Source organism: Salvelinus fontinalis, chromosome 21, assembly GCF_029448725.1.
Source record: "Salvelinus fontinalis isolate EN_2023a chromosome 21, ASM2944872v1, whole genome shotgun sequence".
Lineage (NCBI taxonomy): Eukaryota > Metazoa > Chordata > Actinopteri > Salmoniformes > Salmonidae > Salvelinus > Salvelinus fontinalis.
In genome coordinates, this window is record NC_074685.1 from 9,448,051 (window position 1) to 9,472,931 (window position 24,881).

Genomic DNA, 24,881 nt, shown 5'->3' on the forward strand with positions numbered 1-24,881 from the left:
GTATAGTTTTGATGTAGTTTTGATGTATTTTAAAACATGGCATTGTTGAATACTAGTTTCTGATTGGCTTGAAGAGCATTCTAGAGCGTGCATTATTTCCCTTTAACGTACGGTATATCAGCATGGTATAATTCAATGGCTATAGTTCATTCATACATGTTCTATGTTTGAGCTGCTTTTGAAAGCAAAAGCCAAATTGAAAACATTATTGGCATTGTTGAATTAGATTTTTCATAATAGCAATCTAGGACTGTTGGTTTGGTTAGCGAAACTAGCAATTCAGTTTGTTTGGTTAAAAAGGCATCTACTGTAGCTATCTATTAAACTTGCTAGCTACTTCGTTCGATGTTGAACACATTTCTACTGACAAATAAACACATTTATAGAGGCAAATCTGTTAAATTATAGCCATGGTATGAAATGGATAATCAACTCGGGGCTCTATCTGTTCTCTGGAAAATAACTTAACTCCGTGGAAGGTTAGTTCCATGTCGTTCATTATTTTCCATGGAACGCATAGCCTCTTGTTAATTATCCCTTACGTATTGTATGGTGCTCTTGTGTTGTATGTTCACGCAGTCTACTTCCTGCTGACCTCTTGCCAGGCCCCCCTTTCAAATGAGGTTTCTAACCTCAAGGGTCTTTCCTGGTTACATAAAGGTTAAATAAAAACAATGCAGAATTGTGCCCTTCAGAAAGGAGGGTGAAGCGGGTGTAAGTGTTGATGGGTGTTGTAATTATCTGTTTTTCCAGGGACGTGCTGGTTCTGATGGAGCCAGAGGCATGCCTGGTCAGACCGGAACCAAGGGAGACAGAGGGTTTGATGGTCTGGCTGGACTTCCTGGTGAGAAGGGACACAGAGTAAGTCACTTTGTTGTTGTTATTTCAGCTCCGTTGTAGTATGACAGTGTTTGGATGTCTTTTTTATGTGTATGTCCCACTGATCTTCTGTCTGTTCCTTTAGGGTGAATCTGGACCCCATGGACCTCCCGGACCCACAGGAGAGGATGGAGAGAGAGTAAGTACTACCACTTGCCCTCCCTCCCTCCATCTCTTGTCATACCTACCCAGTTTCGCTCTCTGTTTCTTCATCTCCCCACTCTGTGTCCATAGGTCAGCACCTCAGTATGGTGTGTGTGTGTGTGTGTGTGTGTGTGTGTGTGTGTGTGTGTGTGTGTGTGTGTGTGTGTGTGTGTGTGTGTGTGTGTGTGTGTGTGTGTGTGTGTGTGTGTGTGTGTGTGTGTGTGTGTGTGTGTGTGTGTGTGTGTGTGTGTCCATAGGTCAGCACATCAGTATGGTGTGTGTGTGTGTGTGTGTGTGTGTGTGTGTGTGTGTGTGTGTGTGTGTGTGTGTGTGTGTGTGTGTGTGTGTGTGTGTGTGTGTGTGTGTGTGTGTGTGTGTGTGTGTGTGTGTCCATAGATCAGTATGATGTGTGTGTGTGTATGTGTGTGTGTGTGTGTCCATAGGTCAGCACATCAGTATTGTGTGTGTGTGTGTGTGTGTGTGTGTGTGTGTGTGTGTGTGTGTGTGTGTGTGTGTGTGTGTGTGTGTGTGTGTGTGTGTGTGTGTGTGTGTGTGTGTCCATAGATCAGCACATCAGTATGGTGTGTGTGTGTGTGTTTGTCCATAGGTCAGCACATCAGTATTGTGTTTGTGTGTGTGTGTGTGTGTGTGTCCATAGATCAGCACATCAGTATGGTATGTATGTGTGTGTGTCCATAGGTCAGCACATCAGTATGGTGTGTGTGTGTGTGTGTGATTAGTCAGTGTGTGATCTAAGTGTCTATCATCTGTCATGTAGATGAGCCTCATTTTGACACCCCCATGTCACTCCATCACCTGGACCAATCACTTCATTCCGGTCCTCTCCTCCTTTCACACCTCCCCTTTCCCTCTCCCTCTCTCCTATACTCCAAATTCCCACTTCCTGTTCTGACCATCTCACTTCCTGTTTCCAGGGAGACGATGGAGAGATCGGGCCACGGGGGCTGCCTGGTGACCCAGTAAGTGTTTTTTTATGATGTCTATCCCCTGTCATTGTGACACTTACTGTACAACTTAATAAAGCATGTGTTGACATATACGTTCTGGATTCAGATCCATACATGGTGTCCAGCTTATGGTATATGTACACAGTTTGTTTTTACACAGGTTTAGTAACTAGGTAGCCTAGACCCTATATGTGAATCTCAGGGTGAGAAGCCCTTAGATTCCTCTTGTTCACAGTCTACTCTCCTCACGGCTGGTAGACAAGCTTTCCTTCCTCTCTGACAGGATTTCCCCAAAGGAGAAGAGGAACGAGATAGGCAGAGAGAAAACGAGTTAGACAAAGTAAAAGGCTGAGAGAGCATCATTAGTGATAGATTGTGCGGTGCAGTATTTCAGACACACCACCAGGGGGTGGTACACCACTGGTTTTCTGAGATACTCTAGCTGTGAGAGGAAGGGGCACTGAGTCACGGCACTGAGATAGCACTGTGTGATAGACAGTGAAGACAGCAGACATCAAGAATAGTGAAATCAATCTATGATGGTACAGAGAGATTCAAGAAGCATCAAGTATACTTTAGATGAAAATCCATTATTCATTCATTGTTGTCATTGTTGTCATCATTTTAAAAACATCATAGATTTACATTTAACAAACATTCTATATTTATTTGCTATGTTTTGAAATGGATCATGGCATTGATGTTGGCATTTTCATGTATTTCTCTCTCTCCAGGGACCTCGTGGGTTGCTGGGACCTAAGGGACCTCAGGGACCTCCCGGATCCCCTGTACGTTTAGAACACACACACACACACACACACACACACACACACACACACACACACACACACACACACACACACACATACACACACACACACACACACTTTCCTTTCACTCACAGTTCAGACAGAGATTTGGCAGTATTGTATTGAATTGATCCAGCTCATAGCAACACCGACAAAATACTAATGACACACATAGGTAAATAACACATCCGTATCTAAAGTACCTAGGTAAATAACAGATCCAGTATCTACAGTACATAGGTAAATAACACATCCGTATCTAAAGTACCTAGGTAAATAACAGATCCAGTATCTACAGTACATAGGTAAATAACACATCCACTATCTACAGTACATAGGTAAATAACACATCCAGTATCTACAGTACATAGGTAAATAACATATCCAGTATCTACAGTACATAGGTAAATAGCACATCCGTATCTACAGTACATAGGTAAATAACACATCCAGTATCTACAGTACATAGGTAAATAACACATCCAGTATTTACAGTACATAGGTAAATAACACATCCAGTATCTACAGTACATAGGTAAATAACACATCTAGTATCTACAGTACATAGGTAAATAACACATCTAGTATCTACAGTACATAGGTAAATAACACATCCAGTATCTACAGTACATAGGTAAATAACACATCCAGTATTTACAGTACATAGGTAAATAACACATCCAGTATCTACAGTACATAGGTAAATAACACATCCAGTATCTACAGTACATAGGTAAATAACACATCCAGTATTTACAGTACATAGGTAAATAACACATCCACTATCTACAGTACATAGGTAAATAACACATCCAGTATCTACAGTACATAGGTAAATAACAGATCCAGTATCTACAGTACATAGGTAAATAACACATCCGCTATCTACAGTACATAGGTAAATAACACATCCAGTATCTACAGTACATAGGTAAATACCACATCCAGTATTTACAGTACATAGGTAAATAACAGATCCAGTATCTACAGTACATAGGTAAATAACACATCCAGTATCTACAGTACATAGGTAAATAACACATCCAGTATCTACAGTACATAGGTAAATAACACATCCAGTATCTACAGTACATAGGTAAATAACACATCTAGTATCTACAGTACATAGGTAAATAACACATCTAGTATCTACAGTACATAGGTAAATAACACATCCAGTATCTACAGTACATAGGTAAATAACACATCCAGTATTTACAGTACATAGGTAAATAACACATCCAGTATCTACAGTACATAGGTAAATAACACATCCAGTATCTACAGTACATAGGTAAATAACACATCCAGTATTTACAGTACATAGGTAAATAACACATCCACTATCTACAGTACATAGGTAAATAACACATCCAGTATCTACAGTACATAGGTAAATAACAGATCCAGTATCTACAGTACATAGGTAAATAACACATCCGCTATCTACAGTACATAGGTAAATAACACATCCAGTATCTACAGTACATAGGTAAATACCACATCCAGTATTTACAGTACATAGGTAAATAACAGATCCAGTATCTACAGTACATAGGTAAATAACACATCCAGTATCTACAGTACATAGGTAAATAACACATCCAGTATCTACAGTACATAGGTAAATAACACATCCAGTATCTACAGTACATAGGTAAATAACACATCCAGTATCTACAGTACATAGGTAAATAACAGATCCAGTATCTACAGTACATAGGGAAATAACACATCTAGTATCTACAGTACATAGGTAAATAACACATCCAGTATCTACAGTACATAGGTAAATAACAGATCCAGTATCTACAGTACATAGGTAAATAACACATCCGTATCTAAAGTACCTAGGTAAATAACAGATCCAGTATCTACAGTACATAGGTAAATAACACATCCGTATCTAAAGTACCTAGGTAAATAACAGATCCAGTATCTACAGTACATAGGTAAATAACACATCCACTATCTACAGTACATAGGTAAATAACACATCCAGTATCTACAGTACATAGGTAAATAACATATCCAGTATCTACAGTACATAGGTAAATAGCACATCCGTATCTAAAGTACATAGGTAAATAACACATCCAGTATCTACAGTACATAGGTAAATAACATATCCAGTATCTACAGTACATAGGTAAATAACAGATCCAGTATCTACAGTACATAGGTAAATAACACATCCAGTATCTACAGTACATAGGTAAATAACACATCCAGTATCTACAGTACATAGGTAAATAACACATCCAGTATTTACAGTACATAGGTAAATAACACATCCAGTATCTACAGTACATAGGTAAATAACACATCTAGTATCTACAGTACATAGGTAAATAACACATCTAGTATCTACAGTACATAGGTAAATAACACATCCAGTATCTACAGTACATAGGTAAATAACACATCCAGTATTTACAGTACATAGGTAAATAACACATCCAGTATCTACAGTACATAGGTAAATAACACATCCAGTATCTACAGTACATAGGTAAATAACACATCCAGTATTTACAGTACATAGGTAAATAACACATCCACTATCTACAGTACATAGGTAAATAACACATCCAGTATCTACAGTACATAGGTAAATAACAGATCCAGTATCTACAGTACATAGGTAAATAACACATCCGCTATCTACAGTACATAGGTAAATAACACATCCAGTATCTACAGTACATAGGTAAATACCACATCCAGTATTTACAGTACATAGGTAAATAACAGATCCAGTATCTACAGTACATAGGTAAATAACACATCCAGTATCTACAGTACATAGGTAAATAACACATCCAGTATCTACAGTACATAGGTAAATAACACATCCAGTATCTACAGTACATAGGTAAATAACACATCCAGTATCTACAGTACATAGGTAAATAACAGATCCAGTATCTACAGTACATAGGGAAATAACACATCTAGTATCTACAGTACATAGGTAAATAACACATCCAGTATCTACAGTACATAGGTAAATAACAGATCCAGTATCTACAGTACATAGGTAAATAACACATCCGTATCTAAAGTACCTAGGTAAATAACAGATCCAGTATCTACAGTACATAGGTAAATAACACATCCACTATCTACAGTACATAGGTAAATAACACATCCAGTATCTACAGTACATAGGTAAATAACATATCCAGTATCTACAGTACATAGGTAAATAGCACATCCATATCTAAAGTACATAGGTAAATAACACATCCAGTATCTACAGTACATAGGTAAATAACACATCCAGTATCTACAGTACATAGGTAAATAACACATCCAGTATTTACAGTACATAGGTAAATAACACATCCACTATCTACAGTACATAGGTAAATAACACATCCAGTATCTACAGTACATAGGTAAATAACAGATCCAGTATCTACAGTACATAGGTAAATAACACATCCGCTATCTACAGTACATAGGTAAATAACACATCCAGTATCTACAGTACATAGGTAAATACCACATCCAGTATTTACAGTACATAGGTAAATAACAGATCCAGTATCTACAGTACATAGGTAAATAACACATCCAGTATCTACAGTACATAGGTAAATAACACATCCAGTATCTACAGTACATAGGTAAATAACACATCCAGTATCTACAGTACATAGGTAAATAACACATCCAGTATCTACAGTACATAGGTAAATAACAGATCCAGTATCTACAGTACATAGGGAAATAACACATCTAGTATCTACAGTACATAGGTAAATAACACATCCAGTATCTACAGTACATAGGTAAATAACAGATCCAGTATCTACAGTACATAGGTAAATAACACATCCAGTATCTACAGTACATAGGTAAATAACAGATCCAGTATCTACAGTACATAAGTAAATAACAGATCCACTATCTACAGTACATAGGTAAATAACACATCCAGTATCTACAGTACATAGGTAAATAACACATCCAGTATCTATAGTACATAGGTAAATAACAGATCCAATATCTATAGTACATAGGTAAATAACACATCCAGTATCTACAGTACATAGGTAAATAACAGATCCAGTATCTACAGTACATAGGTAAATAACACATCCACTATCTACAGTACATAGGTAAATAACACATCCAGTATCTACAGTACATAGGTAAATAACACATCCAGTATCTACAGTACATAGGTAAATAACAGATCCAGTATCTACAGTACATAGGTAAATAACACATCCAGTATCTACAGTACATAGGTAAATAACACATCCACTATCTACAGTACATAGGTAAATAACACATCCACTATCTCCAGTACATAGGTAAATAACACATCCAGTATCTACAGTACATAGGTAAATAACACATCCACTATCTACAGTACATAGGTAAATAACACATCCAGTATCTACAGTACATAGGTAAATAACACATCCAGTATCTACAGTACATAGGTAAATAACAGATCCAGTATCTACAGTACATAGGTAAATAACACATCCAGTATCTACAGTACATAGGTAAATAACACATCCACTATCTACAGTACATAGGTAAATAACACATCCACTATCTCCAGTACATAGGTAAATAACACATCCAGTATCTACAGTACATAGGTAAATAACACATCCAGTATCTACAGTACATAGGTAAATAACATATCCAGTATCTAAAGTACATAGGTAAATAACAGATCCAGTATCTACAGTACATAGGTAAATAACACATCCAGTATCTACAGTACATAGGTAAATAACACATCCACTATCTACAGTACATACTTCAGATGATAAGAAAGGTTATGGCTGTAGATATGAAACTGTGTATGTCCTCCACTTTAACTTCTCTACATCATTTGGACTTGAGAGAAATCTCCTCTTGTTCCAATATGATGTTTCCTGATGACGGTAATTGATATGGTAAAGTGCACCAAAATGAATGCAGCCTCTTTCTACAGTGTATATATCTGAGTCTATCCTTGAGGCACTCCCCATGTTCACATCCCTTTTCTCTTTGTGTTCACCTGAGTGTATGGCTTCATGTATTAAATAGAAGCTTCATCTCATCTGACTGTGTGTTGCAGGGTGTAACTGGAATGGATGGCCACCCTGGACCCAAAGGAAACATTGTAAGTACTGATAACACCCAGCTAAGGGCTGTTCTGAGGCACGGTGCGAAGCGGAGTAGTAGTGTGTAAATACTCCACACACTCCATTTGCATCGGACGTACAGCTCACACACTTTCTCTCCATCCCCTACTCTAACACTATCACACCATTTCTACCCCTTCATTCCCTACTCTAACACTATCACACCATTTCTACCCCTTCATCCCCTACTCTAACACTATCACCCCATTTCTACCCCTTCATCCCCTACTCTAACACTATCACACCATTTCTACCCCTTCATCCCCTACAGTAACACTATCACACCATTTCTACCCCTTCATTCCCTACTCTAACACTATCACACCATTTCTACCCCTTCATCCCCTACTCTAACACTATCACCCCATTTCTACCCCTTCATCCCCTACAGTAACACTATCACACCATTTCTTCCCCTTCATCCCCTACAGTAACACTATCACACCATTTCTACCCCTTCATCCCCTACTCTAACACTATCACACCATTTCTACCCCTTCATCTCCTGCTCTAACACTATCACACCATTTCTACCCCTTCATCCCCTACAGTAACACTATCACACCATTTCTACCCCTTCATCCCCTACAGTAACACTATCACACCATTTCTACCCCTTCATCCCCTACAGTAACACTATCACACCATTTCTACCCCTTCATTCCCTACAGTAACACTATCACACCATTTCTACCCCTTCATCCCCTACAGTAACACTATCACACCATTTCTACCCCTTCATCTCCTGCTCTAACACTATCACACCATTTCTACCCCTTCAACCCCTACTCTAACACTATCACCCCATTTCTTCCCCTTCATCCCCTACTCTAACACTATCACACCATTTCTACCCCTTCATCCCCTACTCTAACACTATCACACCATTTCTACCCCTTCATCCCCTACAGTAACACTATCACACCATTTCTACCCCTTCATTCCCTACTCTAACACTATCACACCATTTCTACCCCTTCATCCCCTACTCTAACACTATCACACCATTTCTACCCCTTCATCCCCCACAGTAACACTATCACACCATTTCTACCCCTTCATCTCCTGCTCTAACACTATCACACAATTTCTACCCCTTCATCCCCTACTCTAACACTATCACACCCTTTCTACCCCTTCATCCCCTACTCTAACACTATCACACCATTTCTACCCCTTCATCCCCTACAGTAACACTACCACACCATTTCTACCCCTTCATCCCCTACTCTAACACTATCACACCATTTCTACCCCTTCATCCCCTACAGTAACACTACCACACCATTTCTACCCCTTCATCCCCTACTCTAACACTATCACACCCTTTCTACCCCTTCATCCCCTACTCTAACACTATCACACCCTTTCTACCCCTTCATCCCCTACTCTAACACTATCACACCATTTCTACCCCTTAATCCCCTACTCTAACACTATCACACCATTTCTACCCCTTCATCCCCTACTTTAACAATATCACACCATTTCTACCCCTTAATCCCCTACTCTAACACTATCACACCATTTCTACCCCTTCATTCCCTACTCTAACACTATCACACCATTTCTACCCCTTAATCCCCTACTCTAACACTATCACACCATTTCTACCCCTTCATCCCCTACTCTAACACTATCACACCCTTTCTACCCCTTCATCCCCTACTCTAACACTATCACACCATTTCTACCCCTTCATCCCCTACAGTAACACTACCACACCATTTCTACCCCTTCATCCCCTACTCTAACACTATCACACCATTTCTACCCCTTCATCTCCTACAGTAACACTACCACACCATTTCTACCCCTTCATTCCCTACTCTAACACTATCACACCCTTTCTACCCCTTCATCCCCTACTCTAACACTATCACACCCTTTCTACCCCTTCATCCCCTACTATAACACTATCACACCATTTCTACCCCTTAATCCCCTACCCCCTACTCTAACACTATCACACCATTTCTACCCCTTCATCCCCTACTTTAACACTATCACACCATTTCTACCCCTTAATCCCCTACTCTAACACTATCACACCATTTCTACCCCTTCATTCCCTACTCTAACACTATCACACCATTTCTACCCCTTAATCCCCTACTCTAACACTATCACACCATTTCTACCCCTTCATTCCCTACTCTAACACTATCACACCATTTCTTCCCCTTCATCCCCTACTCTAACACTATCACACCATTTCTTCCCCTTCATCCCCTACTCTAACACTATCACCCCATTTCTACCCCTTAATCCCCTACTCTAACACTATCACACCATTTCTACCCCTTCATCCCCTACTTTAACACTATCACACCATTTCTACCCCTTAATCCCCTACTCTAACACTATCACACCATTTCTACCCCTTCATTCCCTACTCTAACACTATCACACCATTTCTACCCCTTCATCCCCTACTCTAACACTATCACACCCTTTCTACCCCTTCATCCCCTACTCTAACACTATCACACCATTTCTACCCCTTCATCCCCTACAGTAACACTACCACACCATTTCTACCCCTTCATCCCCTACTCTAACACTATCACACCATTTCTACCCCTTCATCCCCTACAGTAACACTACCACACCATTTCTACCCCTTCATCCCCTACTCTAACACTATCACACCATTTCTACCCCTTCATCCCCTACTCTAACACTATCACACCATTTCTACCCCTTAATCCCCTACTCTAACACTATCACACCATTTCTACCCCTTCATCCCCTACTTTAACACTATCACACCATTTCTACCCATTAATCCCCTACTCTAACACTATCACACCATTTCTACCCCTTCATTCCCTACTCTAACACTATCACACCATTTCTACCCCTTAATCCCCTACTCTAACACTATCACACCATTTCTACCCCTTCATCCCCTACTCTAACACTATCACACCCTTTCTACCCCTTCATCCCCTACTCTAACACTATCACACCATTTCTACCCCTTCATCCCCTACAGTAACACTACCACACCATTTCTACCCCTTCATCCCCTACTCTAACACTATCACACCATTTCTACCCCTTCATCCCCTACAGTAACACTACCACACCATTTCTACCCCTTCATCCCCTACTCTAACACTATCACACCCTTTCTACCCCTTCATCCCCTACTCTAACACTATCACACCCTTTCTACCCCTTCATCCCCTACTCTAACACTATCACACCATTTCTACCCCTTAATCCCCTACTCTAACACTATCACACCATTTCTACCCCTTCATCCCCTACTTTAACACTATCACACCATTTCTACCCCTTAATCCCCTACTCTAACACTATCACACCATTTCTACCCCTTCATTCCCTACTCTAACACTATCACACCATTTCTACCCCTTAATCCCCTACTCTAACACTATCACACCATTTCTACCCCTTCATTCCCTACTCTAACACTATCACACCATTTCTACCCCTTAATCCCATACTCTAACACTATCACACCATTTCTACCCCTTCATTCCCTACTCTAACACTATCACACCATGTCTACCCCTTCATCCCCTACTCTAACACTATCACACCATTTCTTCCCCTTCATCCCCTACTCTAACACTATCACACCATTTCTACCCCTTCATCCCCTACTCTAACACTATCACACCATTTCTACCCCTTCATCCCCTACAGTAACACTACCACACCATTTCTACCCCTTCATCCCCTACTCTAACACTATCACACCCTTTCTACCCCTTCATCCCCTACTCTAACACTATCACACCCTTTCTACCCCTTCATCCCCTACTCTAACACTATCACACCATGTCTACCCCTTCATCCCCTACTCTAACACTATCACACCATTTCTACCCCTTCATCCCCTACTCTAACACTATCACACCATTTCTACCCCTTAATCCCCTACTCTAACACTATCACACCATTTCTACCCCTTCATTCCCTACTCTAACACTATCACACCATGTCTACCCCTTCATCCCCTACTCTAACACTATCACACCATTTCTTCCCCTTCATCCCCTACTCTAACACTATCACACCATTTCTTCCCCTTCATCCCCTACTCTAACACTATCACACCATTTCTACCCCTTCATCCCCTACAGTAACACTATCACACCATTTCTACCCCTTCATCCCCTACTCTAACACTATCACACCATTTCTACCCCTTCATCCCCTACAGTAACACTATCACACCATTTCTTCCCCTTCATCCCCTACTCTAACACTATCACACCATTTCTACCCCTTCATCCCCTACTCTAACACTATCACCCCATTTCTTCCCCTTCATCCCCTACTCTAACACTATCACACCCTTTCTACCCCTTCATCCCCTACTCTAACACTATCACACCATTTCTACCCCTTCATCCCCTACTCTAACACTATCACACCCTTTCTACCCCTTCATCCCCTACTCTAACACTATCACACCATTTCTACCCCTTCATCCCCTACTCTAACACTATCACACCATTTCTACCCCTTCATCCCCTACTCTAACACTATCACACCATTTCTACCCCTTCATCCCCTACAGTAACACTACCACACCATTTCTACCCCTTCATCCCCTACTCTAACACTATCACACCATTTCTACCCCTTCATCCCCTACAGTAACACTACCACACCATTTCTACCCCTTCATCCCCTACTCTAACACTATCACACCCTTTCTACCCCTTCATCCCCTACTCTAACACTATCACACCCTTTCTACCCCTTCATCCCCTACTCTAACACTATCACACCATTTCTACCCCTTAATCCCCTACTCTAACACTATCACACCATTTCTACCCCTTCATCCCCTACTCTAACACTATCACACCATTTCTACCCCTTAATCCCCTACTCTAACACTATCACACCATTTCTACCCCTTCATTCCCTACTCTAACACTATCACACCATTTCTACCCCTTAATCCCCTACTCTAACACTATCACACCATTTCTACCCCTTCATTCCCTACTCTAACACTATCACACCATGTCTACCCCTTCATCCCCTACTCTAACACTATCACACCATTTCTTCCCCTTCATCCCCTACTCTAACACTATCACACCATTTCTTCCCCTTCATCCCCTACTCTAACACTATCACACCATTTCTACCCCTTCATCCCCTACAGTAACACTATCACACCATTTCTTCCCCTTCATCCCCTACTCTAACACTATCACACCATTTCTACCCCTTCATCCCCTACAGTAACACTATCACACCATTTCTTCCCCTTCATCCCCTACTCTAACACTATCACACCATTTCTACCCCTTCATCCCCTACAGTAACACTATCACACCATTTCTTCCCCTTCATCCCCTACTCTAACACTATCACACCATTTCTACCCCTTCATCCCCTACTCTAACACTATCACCCCATTTCTTCCCCTTCATCCCCTACAGTAACACTATCACACCATTTCTTCCCCTTCATCCCCTACTCTAACACTATCACACCATTTCTACCCCTTCATCCCCTACTCTAACACTATCACACCCTTTCTACCCCTTCATCCCCTACTCTAACACTATCACACCATTTCTACCCCTTAATCCCCTACTCTAACACTATCACACCATTTCTACCCCTTCATCCCCTACTTTAACACTATCACACCATTTCTACCCCTTAATCCCCTACTCTAACACTATCACACCATTTCTACCCCTTCATTCCCTACTCTAACACTATCACACCATTTCTACCCCTTAATCCCCTACTCTAACACTATCACACCATTTCTACCCCTTCATTCCCTACTCTAACACTATCACACCATTTCTACCCCTTAATCCCCTACTCTAACACTATCACACCATTTCTACCCCTTCATTCCCTACTCTAACACTATCACACCATGTCTACCCCTTCATCCCCTACTCTAACACTATCACACCATTTCTTCCCCTTCATCCCCTACTCTAACACTATCACACCATTTCTACCCCTTCATCCCCTACAGTAACACTATCACACCATTTCTTCCCCTTCATCCCCTACTCTAACACTATCACACCATGTCTACCCCTTCATCCCCTACAGTAACACTATCACACCATTTCTTCCCCTTCATCCCCTACTCTAACACTATCACACCATTTCTACCCCTTCATCCCCTACAGTAACACTATCACACCATTTCTTCCCCTTCATCCCCTACTCTAACACTATCACACCATTTCTACCCCTTCATCCCCTACTCTAACACTATCACCCCATTTCTACCCCTTCATCCCCTACAGTAACACTATCACACCATTTCTTCCCCTTCATCCCCTACTCTAACACTATCACACCATTTCTACCCCTTCATCCCCTACTCTAACACTATCACACCCTTTCTACCCCTTCATCCCCTACTCTAACACTATCACACCATTTCTACCCCTTCATCCCCTACTCTAACACTATCACACCATTTCTACCCCTTCATCCCCTACTCTAACACTATCACACCATTTCTACCCCTTCATCCCCTACTCTAACACTATCACACCATTTCTTCCCCTTCATCCCCTACTCTAACACTATCACACCATTTTTTACCCCTTCATCCCCTACTCTAACACTATCACACCATTTCTACCCCTTCATCCCATACTCTATCACTATCACCCCATTTCTTCCCCTTCATCCCCTACAGTAACACTATCACACCATGTCTACCCCTTCATCCCCTACTCTAACACTATCACACCATTTCTTCCCCTTCATCCCCTACTCTAACACTATCACACCATTTCTACCCCTTCATCCCCTACTCTAACACTATCACACCATTTCTACCCCTTCATCCCCTACTCTAACACTATCACACCATTTCTACCCCTTCATTCCCTACTCTAACACTATCACACCATTTCTTCCCCTTCATCCCCTACTCTAACACTATCACACCATTTCTTCCCCTTCATCCCCTACTCTAACACTATCACCCCATTTCTACCCCTTAATCCTTTACTCTAACACTATCACACCATTTCTACCCCTTCATCCCCTACTTTAACACTATCACACCATTTCTACCTCTTAATCCCCTACTCTAACACTATCACACCATTTCTACCCCTTCATCCCCTACTCTAACACTATCACACCCTTTCTACCCCTTCATCCCCTACTCTAACACTATCACACCATTTCTACCCCTTCATCCCCTACAGTAACACTACCACACCATTTCTACCCCTTCATCCCCTACTCTAACACTATCACACCATTTCTACCCCTTCATCCCCTACAGTAACACTACCACACCATTTCTACCCCTTCATCCCCTACTCTAACACTATCACACCCTTTCTACCCCTTCATCCCCTACTCTAACACTATCACACCCTTTCTACCCCTTCATCCCCTACTCTAACACTATCACACCATTTCTACCCCTTAATCCCCTACTCTAACACTATCACACCATTTCTACCCCTTAATCCCCTACTCTAACACTATCACACCATTTCTACCCCTTCATTCCCTACTCTAACACTATCACACCATTTCTACCCCTTAATCCCCTACTCTAACACTATCACACCATTTCTACCCCTTCATTCCCTACTCTAACACTATCACACCATGTCTACCCCTTCATCCCCTACTCTAACACTATCACACCATTTCTACCCCTTCATCCCCTACTCTAACACTATCACACCATTTCTTCCCCTTCATCCCCTATTCTAACACTATCACACCATTTCTACCCCTTCATCCCCTACAGTAACACTACCACACCATTTCTACCCCTTCATCCCCTACTCTAACACTATCACACCCTTTCTACCCCTTCATCCCCTACTCTGAACACTATCACACCCTTTCTACCCCTTCATCCCCTACTCTAACACTATCACACCATTTCTACCCCTTAATCCCCTACTCTAACACTATCACACCATTTCTACCCCTTCATCCCCTACTTTAACACTATCACACCATTTCTACCCCTTAATCCCCTACTCTAACACTATCACACCATTTCTACCCCTTCATTCCCTACTCTAACACTATCACACCATTTCTACCCCTTAATCCCCTACTCTAACACTATCACACCATTTCTACCCCTTCATTCCCTACTCTAACACTATCACACCATTTCTACCCCTTAATCCCCTACTCTAACACTATCACACCATTTCTACCCCTTCATTCCCTACTCTAACACTATCACACCATGTCTACCCCTTCATCCCCTACTCTAACACTATCACACCATTTCTTCCCCTTCATCCCCTACTCTAACACTATCACACCATTTCTTCCCCTTCATCCCCTACTCTAACACTATCACACCATTTCTACCCCTTCATCCCCTACAGTAACACTATCACACCATTTCTCCCCCTTCATCCCCTACTCTAACACTATCACACCATTTCTACCCCTTCATCCCCTACAGTAACACTATCACACCATTTCTTCCCCTTCATCCCCTACTCTAACACTATCACACCATTTCTACCCCTTCATCCCCTACAGTAACACTATCACACCATTTCTTCCCCTTCATCCCCTACTCTAACACTATCACACCATTTCTACCCCTTCATCCCCTACTCTAACACTATCACACCCTTTCTACCCCTTCATCCCCTACTCTAACACTATCACACCATTTCTACCCCTTCATCCCCTACTCTAACACTATCACACCATTTCAAACCCCTTCATCCCCTACTCTAACACTATCACACCATTTCTACCCCTTCATCCCCTACAGTAACACTACCACACCATTTCTACCCCTTCATCCCCTACTCTAACACTATCACACCATTTCTACCCCTTCATCCCCTACAGTAACACTACCACACCATTTCTACCCCTTCATCCCCTACTCTAACACTATCACACCCTTTCTACCCCTTCATCCCCTACTCTAACACTATCACACCCTTTCTACCCCTTCATCCCCTACTCTAACACTATCACACCATTTCTACCCCTTAATCCCCTACTCTAACACTATCACACCATTTCTACCCCTTCATCCCCTACTTTAACACTATCACACCATTTCTACCCCTTCATTCCCTACTCTAACACTATCACACCATTTCTACCCCTTAATCCCCTACTCTAACACTATCACACCATTTCTACCCCTTCATTCCCTACTCTAACACTATCACACCATTTCTACCCCTTAATCCCCTACTCTAACACTATCACACCATTTCTACCCCTTCATTCCCTACTCTAACACTATCACACCATGTCTACCCCTTCATCCCCTACTCTAACACTATCACACCATTTCTTCCCCTTCATCCCCTACTCTAACACTATCACACCATTTCTTCCCCTTCATCCCCTACTCTAACACTATCACACCATTTCTACCCCTTCATCCCCTACAGTAACACTATCACACCATTTCTCCCCCTTCATCCCCTACTCTAACACTATCACACCATTTCTACCCCTTCATCCCCTACAGTAACACTATCACACCATTTCTTCCCCTTCATCCCCTACTCTAACACTATCACACCATTTCTACCCCTTCATCCCCTACAGTAACACTATCACACCATTTCTTCCCCTTCATCCCCTACTCTAACACTATCACACCATTTCTACCCCTTCATCCCCTACTCTAACACTATCACCCCATTTCTTCCCCTTCATCCCCTACAGTAACACTATCACACCATTTCTTCCCCTTCATCCCCTACTCTAACACTATCACACCATTTCTACCCCTTCATCCCCTACTCTAACACTATCACACCCTTTCTACCCCTTCATCCCCTACTCTAACACTATCACACCATTTCTACCCCTTCATCCCCTACTCTAACACTATCACACCATTTCAAACCCCTTCATCCCCTACTCTAACACTATCACACCATTTCTACCCCTTCATCCCCTACAGTAACACTACCACACCATTTCTACCCCTTCATCCCCTACTCTAACACTATCACACCATTTCTACCCCTTCATCCCCTACAGTAACACTACCACACCATTTCTACCCCTTCATCCCCTACTTTAACACTATCACACCATTTCTACCCCTTCATTCCCTACTCTAACACTATCACACCATTTCTACCCCTTCATTCCCTACTCTAACACTATCACACCATGTCTACCCCTTCATCCCCTACTCTAACACTATCACACCATTTCTTCCCCTTCATCCCCTACTCTAACACTATCACACCATTTCTTCCCCTTCATCCCCTACTCTAACACTATCACACCATTTCTACCCCTTCATCCCCTACAGTAACACTATCACACCATTTCTTCCCCTTCATCCCCTACTCTAACACTATCACACCATTTCTACCCCTTCATCCCCTACAGTAACACTATCACACCATTTCTTCCCCTTCATCCCCTACTCTAACACTATCACACCATTTCTACCCCTTCATCCCCTACAGTAACACTATCACACCATTTCTTCCCCTTCATCCCCTACTCTAACACTATCACACCATTTCTACCCCTTCATCCCCTACTCTAACACTATCACCCCATTTCTTCCCCTTCATCCCCTACAGTAACACTATCACACCATTTCTTCCCCTTCATCCCCTACTCTAACACTATCACACCATTTCTACCCCTTCATCCCCTACTCTAACACTATCACACCCTTTCTACCCCTTCATCCCCTACTCTAACACTATCACACCATTTCTACCCCTTCATCCCCTACTCTAACACTATCACACCATTTCTACCCCTTCATCCCCTACTCTAACACTATCACACCATTTCTACCCCTTCATCCCCTACTCTAACACTATCACACCATTTCTTCCCCTTCATCCCCTACTCTAACACTATCACACCATTTCTACCCCTTCATCCCCTACTCTAACACTATCACCCCATTTCTTCCCCTTCATCCCCTACAGTAACACTATCACACCATGTCTACCCCTTCATCCCCTACTCTAACACTATCACACCATTTCTTCCCCTTCATCCCCTACTCTAACACTATCACACCATTTCTACCTCTTCATCCCCTACTCTAACACTATCACACCATTTCTTCCCCTTCATCCCCTACTCTAACACTATCACACCATTTCTACCCCTTCATTCCCTACTCTAACACTATCACACCATTTCTTCCCCTTCATCCCCTACTCTAACACTATCACCCCATTTCTTCCCCTTCATCCCCTACTCTAACACTATCACATCATTTCTTTTCCTTCGTTACAGTCTATTTTCCCATCAAATGCACACTACTATCGTTTTAAGACTCATTTACCCACTTCCACACTCACACACTTCCACACTCTGAATGCTCTCTTGCCCTCTAATGAAGACTAGACTGAGTGTATTGAGTCCTGTGAGAGCCCAATCCTCCGTGGCGTCTCAGTTATTCCGGGTCCATTTTGTTGGAGCGGTGTGTCCGTAATGAGAGAATGCCTGGCTGGAGCAGACAGTGGCTCCACTGGGAATGCTCCAATTAGAAAGAGAGATGGAAGATCCACAGTCTTTTCCCAGCCGCTACGAACAGGGAACATAATTGATTGTCAATTAACTGGGAAGCGAGGCATTTGCGTTTGAGTTTGAGGTTCAGCAGTTTCTTTCATTAGGAAAGTGAGTGTGTGTGCCTGTGTGTATCTGTGTGTGTGCGTGTGTGTGTATTATGTTCCCTCCAGCTAGAAAAGGCTACAAAAACACACTAAGTTATAGCCTGTCTGTGTGTTACAAAGTAATATTGTAGTAATACTGACTCAATCTAAAGTCCCCTCAGTACACTGTATTTCTAGTCTTCTATCTTCTACCGCTTCAATCCACTCTGTCCTATGTACTATGTTATCAGTCCTTGTGTAAGTGTGGATGAATGTAACCACGGTGTTTTCTCTTCATAGGGACCACAAGGAGAACCTGGCCCCAATGGACAGCAAGGGAACCCTGGTGCTCAGGTAAGTGTGATGTTATGATCCTTCTTGGGCAGGTTCTGAGATTGCGGCCTTCATTTGGTTGGTCATTGTATGGTCATGCCCAATGCCTGCTTTTTACCTGACTGACTTTTCAAAGACAGCTTGAAATGTAGCCTACAAGTTTTGTGCTCTTGTAGGAAGCAGTAACTCCCCATTGCTGACCTAAACTTATCTATAACCCGGTTAATAACTCGCTAACTAGCAAAGAATATCAGCAAATGTGCGCACTCTGTGCTCTGATCTGAACTGATTTGAAAAGCACATTCACTTCAGGTGATTGAAAGACTGCTCGTGGGCTACCCAGCCAATAGAATTCTACTCCGTTGCGCTCTGGCTCTGCCTACAAAATTTGGTTTGGATTGTTGCATTGAAAAGGGGCTAATATAATGTTGATTCGATCACAGAAAAAATCTATATGGTGCACTTGCGTCTCGGCATAACATTTCTTCTGCGTGACTATCCTGGAGCGAGTGTGCGGCCGCGCAGCGTAGAGGGAACATTGGTCATGCCCACTATGACACGTTGATCTTAGTCCATTGGTTGGATTATCTGTCACTCTTGGACGTTCCTGTTTCATCCCTGAATTAATTTATACTGACAATGTCCTTCCTCTCTCTCTTTACAGGGACTTCCAGGTCCTCAGGGAGCCATCGGGTCCCCAGGAGAGAAGGTACGGGCCCTGGCCACTCAAAAACATACCTATATGATGTGATGTGAGCAGTGTTGTTGATGTGAGTCTGTTGTCTTCTCTGTTCTATCTCTATCTTCCCCTCTCTCCTCAGGGGCCTACCGGAAAACCAGGACTGTCAGGAATTCCAGGTGCTGACGGACCCCCGGTAAGTTTGTACTAACAAAGAAACACAGTCCCGATCACACACACTCCCCACCTTTTCCCAGAGAGTACTTGTGCTATCGGCAGGCGGGCCTTGGAAGATGGCAGGTGGCGGGTGAGAGAGAGAGAGAATGGAAGAGAGAGATAGCCAGATAAGAGCAGCGTCTGTCACTGTATTCCCCATATTTCTCTAATGGATTTGATATGCATGTGAGTGATATTACCACACTGGTATTACCACTCTCTCCTTTCATCTCCCTTCTTCTCTCTTCTTCTAATATCTGCCTCTTAGTCTCCATACACCCTTCTCTCTCCCTCTCTCTCCCTCTTCTCTGAAAGCCTGTCATTGGATAGTTATGCCACTGTCTTCCCTCTTTCTCCTGTCGACTTCTATTTTTTGAGGATCCATCCATCCATCTATCCCTCCATCCATCCATCCCTCTCTTTCTCTCCACTTTCTGAAACCCTATCAGTGGACATTGCACAGCTCTCTTATCTCAAGGGAGCACAATCAACTTACCTCAACCCTTTTTTACTCGACATTCTAAGTAGTTTGTGTGTATTTGTGTGTGTGTGTGTGTGTGTGTGCGCCTGCGTGTGTGTGTTCTTCCAGGAGTATTGAGACGGAAAGCCCTTCTCTTTAAGAGGTTCTACAGTAGACCATAGTGCTTGTATAACGCTGGGCATTAAGGAGAAATCCCAAATGGCCTTTTTCACTATCCTATATCCTGGGATGGTTTTACAGCTTAATAATCCCTATGTAATAGGGAGAGTGATGTAGTATTTATGATCTAGTGCTAATTATCCCAGGATCACCATTAATGTTGCTGTTAATAATTCACAGGGTCACCCTGGCAAGGAAGGACCCAACGGAGAGAAAGGACATTTGGTAAGTTTCTCTCTCTTTATGGGTATTATGTTTTTATCAGGATCTGTTTATCAGGATCCTTTTGACTTTTACTTTAGTTCTTGCTCTTTGTTCTCTTTCTCTCTCTCCGTATCTCTCTGTATCTATCTCTCTCTCTCTCTCTCCCTCTCTCTCTCTCTCTTTCTCTCTCTCTCTCTCTCTCTCTCTCTCTCTCTCTCTCTCTCTGTATCTCTCTGTATCTATCTCTCTCTCTCTCTCTCTCTCTCTCTCTCTCTCTCTCTCTCTCTCTCTCTCTCTCTCTCTCTCTCTCTCTCTCTCTCTCTCTCTCTCTCTCTCTCTCTCTCTCTCTCTCTCTCTCTCACTCTCTCTCTCTCTCTCTCTCTCTATCTCTCTCAGACACTCTCTCTCTCTCTCTCCCTCTCTATCACTCACTCTCTCACTCTCACTCTCTCTCTGTATCTCTCTCTCTTCTTCCCTCACTCTTTCTCACTCACTGTATTTGTCTCTCTCATTCTTCAGACGTATTTGCCGATTTAATTTATATTAATATAAATGACTCTCTGTTACAAGCATTTCTCCACGCATTTATCTTCCTCCAGGGTCCCGCAGGCCCCCAAGGCCCAATCGGTTATCCCGGGCCCCGAGGCGTGAAGGTGAGTTTTACGCCCCAGTCTCATCTGCCGACAGGCCTAATTCACTCCTAATACACTTCCTTTCCTGAAGGTCACATGGTATCAGTGTAACTCTCCCATTGGTCTGGTCTGTCATTAAACAGTCTAATCCTCGGGCCCACTGTATTTTTTTAAATGCCAATGTAGAACATGGGACTGAAATTGCACTTTGTATGCAGTGAAATGGGCCTAGTTTGCAATTATGACGTTTCATACTGGACCAGACCTATTTTTTCAACAAGTAGGATTTTGGCTGAACAAAACCCATCTGTGACATGCAGATAGATAGTCAATATTATAGTAAATTGTAAACCTGATTTCCCCTAATTACATTATGTTACCAGAAGTACTTAATTAGGCTAATATATACACATGATGCGTGACTAAGCCAAGACAGAGTAGTTAGAGTCTGTTGATTAAGTGTTGATGTTAATCTATGTAAAGCTCATAACTCAGTTGAGAGGCTCTGGGCTGGTGGGTGTAGCCTCAACTCCTCTCTACGACCCTGTGAGTGATCACACTGCCTCTTGATCCTCACTAATGACTCATTTAAAGCAGAGAAACATGAAGGCTAGAGGACTCACATCAAATGGCCCTTGCAGAGAGGAGTTAAGGGGCCAAATAATTATACCACCCACTGACTGTTTGTGTGAGGCTGTTGCATGATTCTGGTTCATTGCTCTTGGTGTGTGCTCTCTAAAACTCTTCCCCTCTGATAGTCTCTGTGTTTTAGAGAGAACAGTCTCTGTGACTGACGCTGGTTTAATGACAGCACAGTCAGTGTACAACAGGTCACCATCAATGCTGCTTCTATACTATGGTGTTCCACCACAGTATAATAGCTTAGAGCTCCTATAGAGATCATATTCACTTTATTTATAGAACATGAGAATCTGCAAACTTGGTTATCATTCAGCCTTAGTTGAAAGTGTGTTAATATTTTTAGCTTTCAGCTCCAGTTCAGAGTTTTGATACTGATGAAGCCCCAGTTGGTAGTGTCTGGTTGATGATCTATTGCCCTAAAGTGGTGTGCTCCAGACAGACATGTTCACTAACCTGTCTCTCTCTCTCTCTCTCTCTCTCTCTCTCTCTCTCTCTCTCTCTCTCTCTCTCTCTCTCTCTCTCTCTCTCTCTCTCTCTCTCTCTCTCTCTCTCTCTCTCTCTCTCTCTCTCTCTCTCTCTCTCTCACTCTCTCTCTCTCTCTCTCTCTCTCTCTCTCTCTATCTATCTCTCTCTCTTTCTTTCTCTCTTTCTCTCTCTCTTTCTCTCTCTCTCTCTCGCTCTCGCTCTCGCTCTCGCTCTCGCTCTCTCTCTCGCTCTCTCTCTCGCTCTCTCTCTCTTACTCTCTTTCTTACGCTCTCTCTGTCTCTCTCTCTCTCTCGCTCTCTCTCTTACTCTTTCTCTGTCTCTCTCTCTCTCTCTCTCTCTCCCTCTGTCTCTCTCTCTGTCTCTGTCTACCAGGGAGCCGACGGTGTACGAGGCCTGAAAGGAGGAAAGGGTGAAAAGGTAAGAAATTAGTGTGTCTGTGTGTGTGTGTGTGTCTGATCTCTCCCTATTGACAGTGGTCATATAAAATGTGTCGGCCATATGTGGTGATGATGAAGATAGTGATGACGATGATGTTGATAATAAGGATGAAGATGATTGTGATGATGATGATGATGATGATGATGATGATAAGGACGATAGTATACGTTGCCAATGCCCATAAATATCAGGCTAGCCTACTACTATTTGGGGAAAAATAAGATCTAGAGTTTCTATGGCAACATGAACTGCCAAAAGCAATGTTACAGCTGTGTGTGTATGTGTGTGTGTGATGTGTGTATATGTGTTTGTGAATGCCTTTGTGAGGGCGGATATGGCTTTCACTGCTCTCCAAAATGAATTACCACATTCTCAACACCTTTTCTTTCTCCCCCTCCTTTCTTTCTTTCACTCAGGGAGAAGATGGATTCCCTGGCTTCAAGGGAGATATGGGAATCAAGGGTGACAGGGTGAGACATTTATCTTTTGTTAGAGTTTTTTTCAAATGCCGTCAACCATATCTGGACGTACGTCTCAGAACACATTTATATCTAACACAGTATACGGAAATGTATTCCGTCATCTCTAAATTCAATCTGTCAGGGATTTAGTGTGCCTTTGATAGGCTTATGATGAAGGGTACAATAAAACCCAGTTTGACTTTGAAAAATGGGCAAAAGGGTCCTCAGAGGAAAAAAACAGTAAGCTAGTTGTCATTGGCTGATGATTTTGGCCAGTGCGGAGTTGATCCTAAGTCCTCTGGTCCAATGGGAGGTGGCCTTTACTTAAACTGGTCGATGGTTTGATCCCCTACTGTCTGTCTGCCCCCCGCCCTGAAGTCATTATGGAATTATGGCCTGAAGTTATTGTGGAATTATGGGTAATGAGCAAACACTGACTGTAACTGTCTTTGTTGCCAGCTCTGGCAAGTGAGAGTTTCTGTGTTTGTGTGTCTTCCTCTCAATGAACCACTCTCCACCTTTCTCTCAATGTCCCTCTTCAAGCACCCTCCACCTTTCTCTCAATGCCCCTCTTCAAACACCCTCTACCTTTCTCTC

The 24,881-nt window shown here is 42.4% G+C and overlaps 1 protein-coding gene across 1 annotated transcript in view; it reads left to right on the plus strand.

Annotated features, from left to right (window-relative positions):
- The window catches only part of LOC129819154 (collagen alpha-1(V) chain-like), a 166,989-nt gene that overhangs the window by 97,439 nt on the left and 44,669 nt on the right, over nt 1-24,881 (plus strand). The window contains exons 14-25 of the mRNA XM_055875716.1: nt 696-861; nt 965-1,018; nt 1,959-2,003; nt 2,726-2,779; nt 7,890-7,934; nt 19,854-19,907; nt 20,551-20,595; nt 20,708-20,761; nt 21,602-21,646; nt 22,225-22,278; nt 23,758-23,802; nt 24,240-24,293. Of these exons, the coding sequence (XP_055731691.1) occupies nt 696-861; nt 965-1,018; nt 1,959-2,003; nt 2,726-2,779; nt 7,890-7,934; nt 19,854-19,907; nt 20,551-20,595; nt 20,708-20,761; nt 21,602-21,646; nt 22,225-22,278; nt 23,758-23,802; nt 24,240-24,293 (715 nt within the window). The remainder of the gene's footprint in view (nt 1-695; nt 862-964; nt 1,019-1,958; nt 2,004-2,725; nt 2,780-7,889; nt 7,935-19,853; nt 19,908-20,550; nt 20,596-20,707; nt 20,762-21,601; nt 21,647-22,224; nt 22,279-23,757; nt 23,803-24,239; nt 24,294-24,881) is intronic.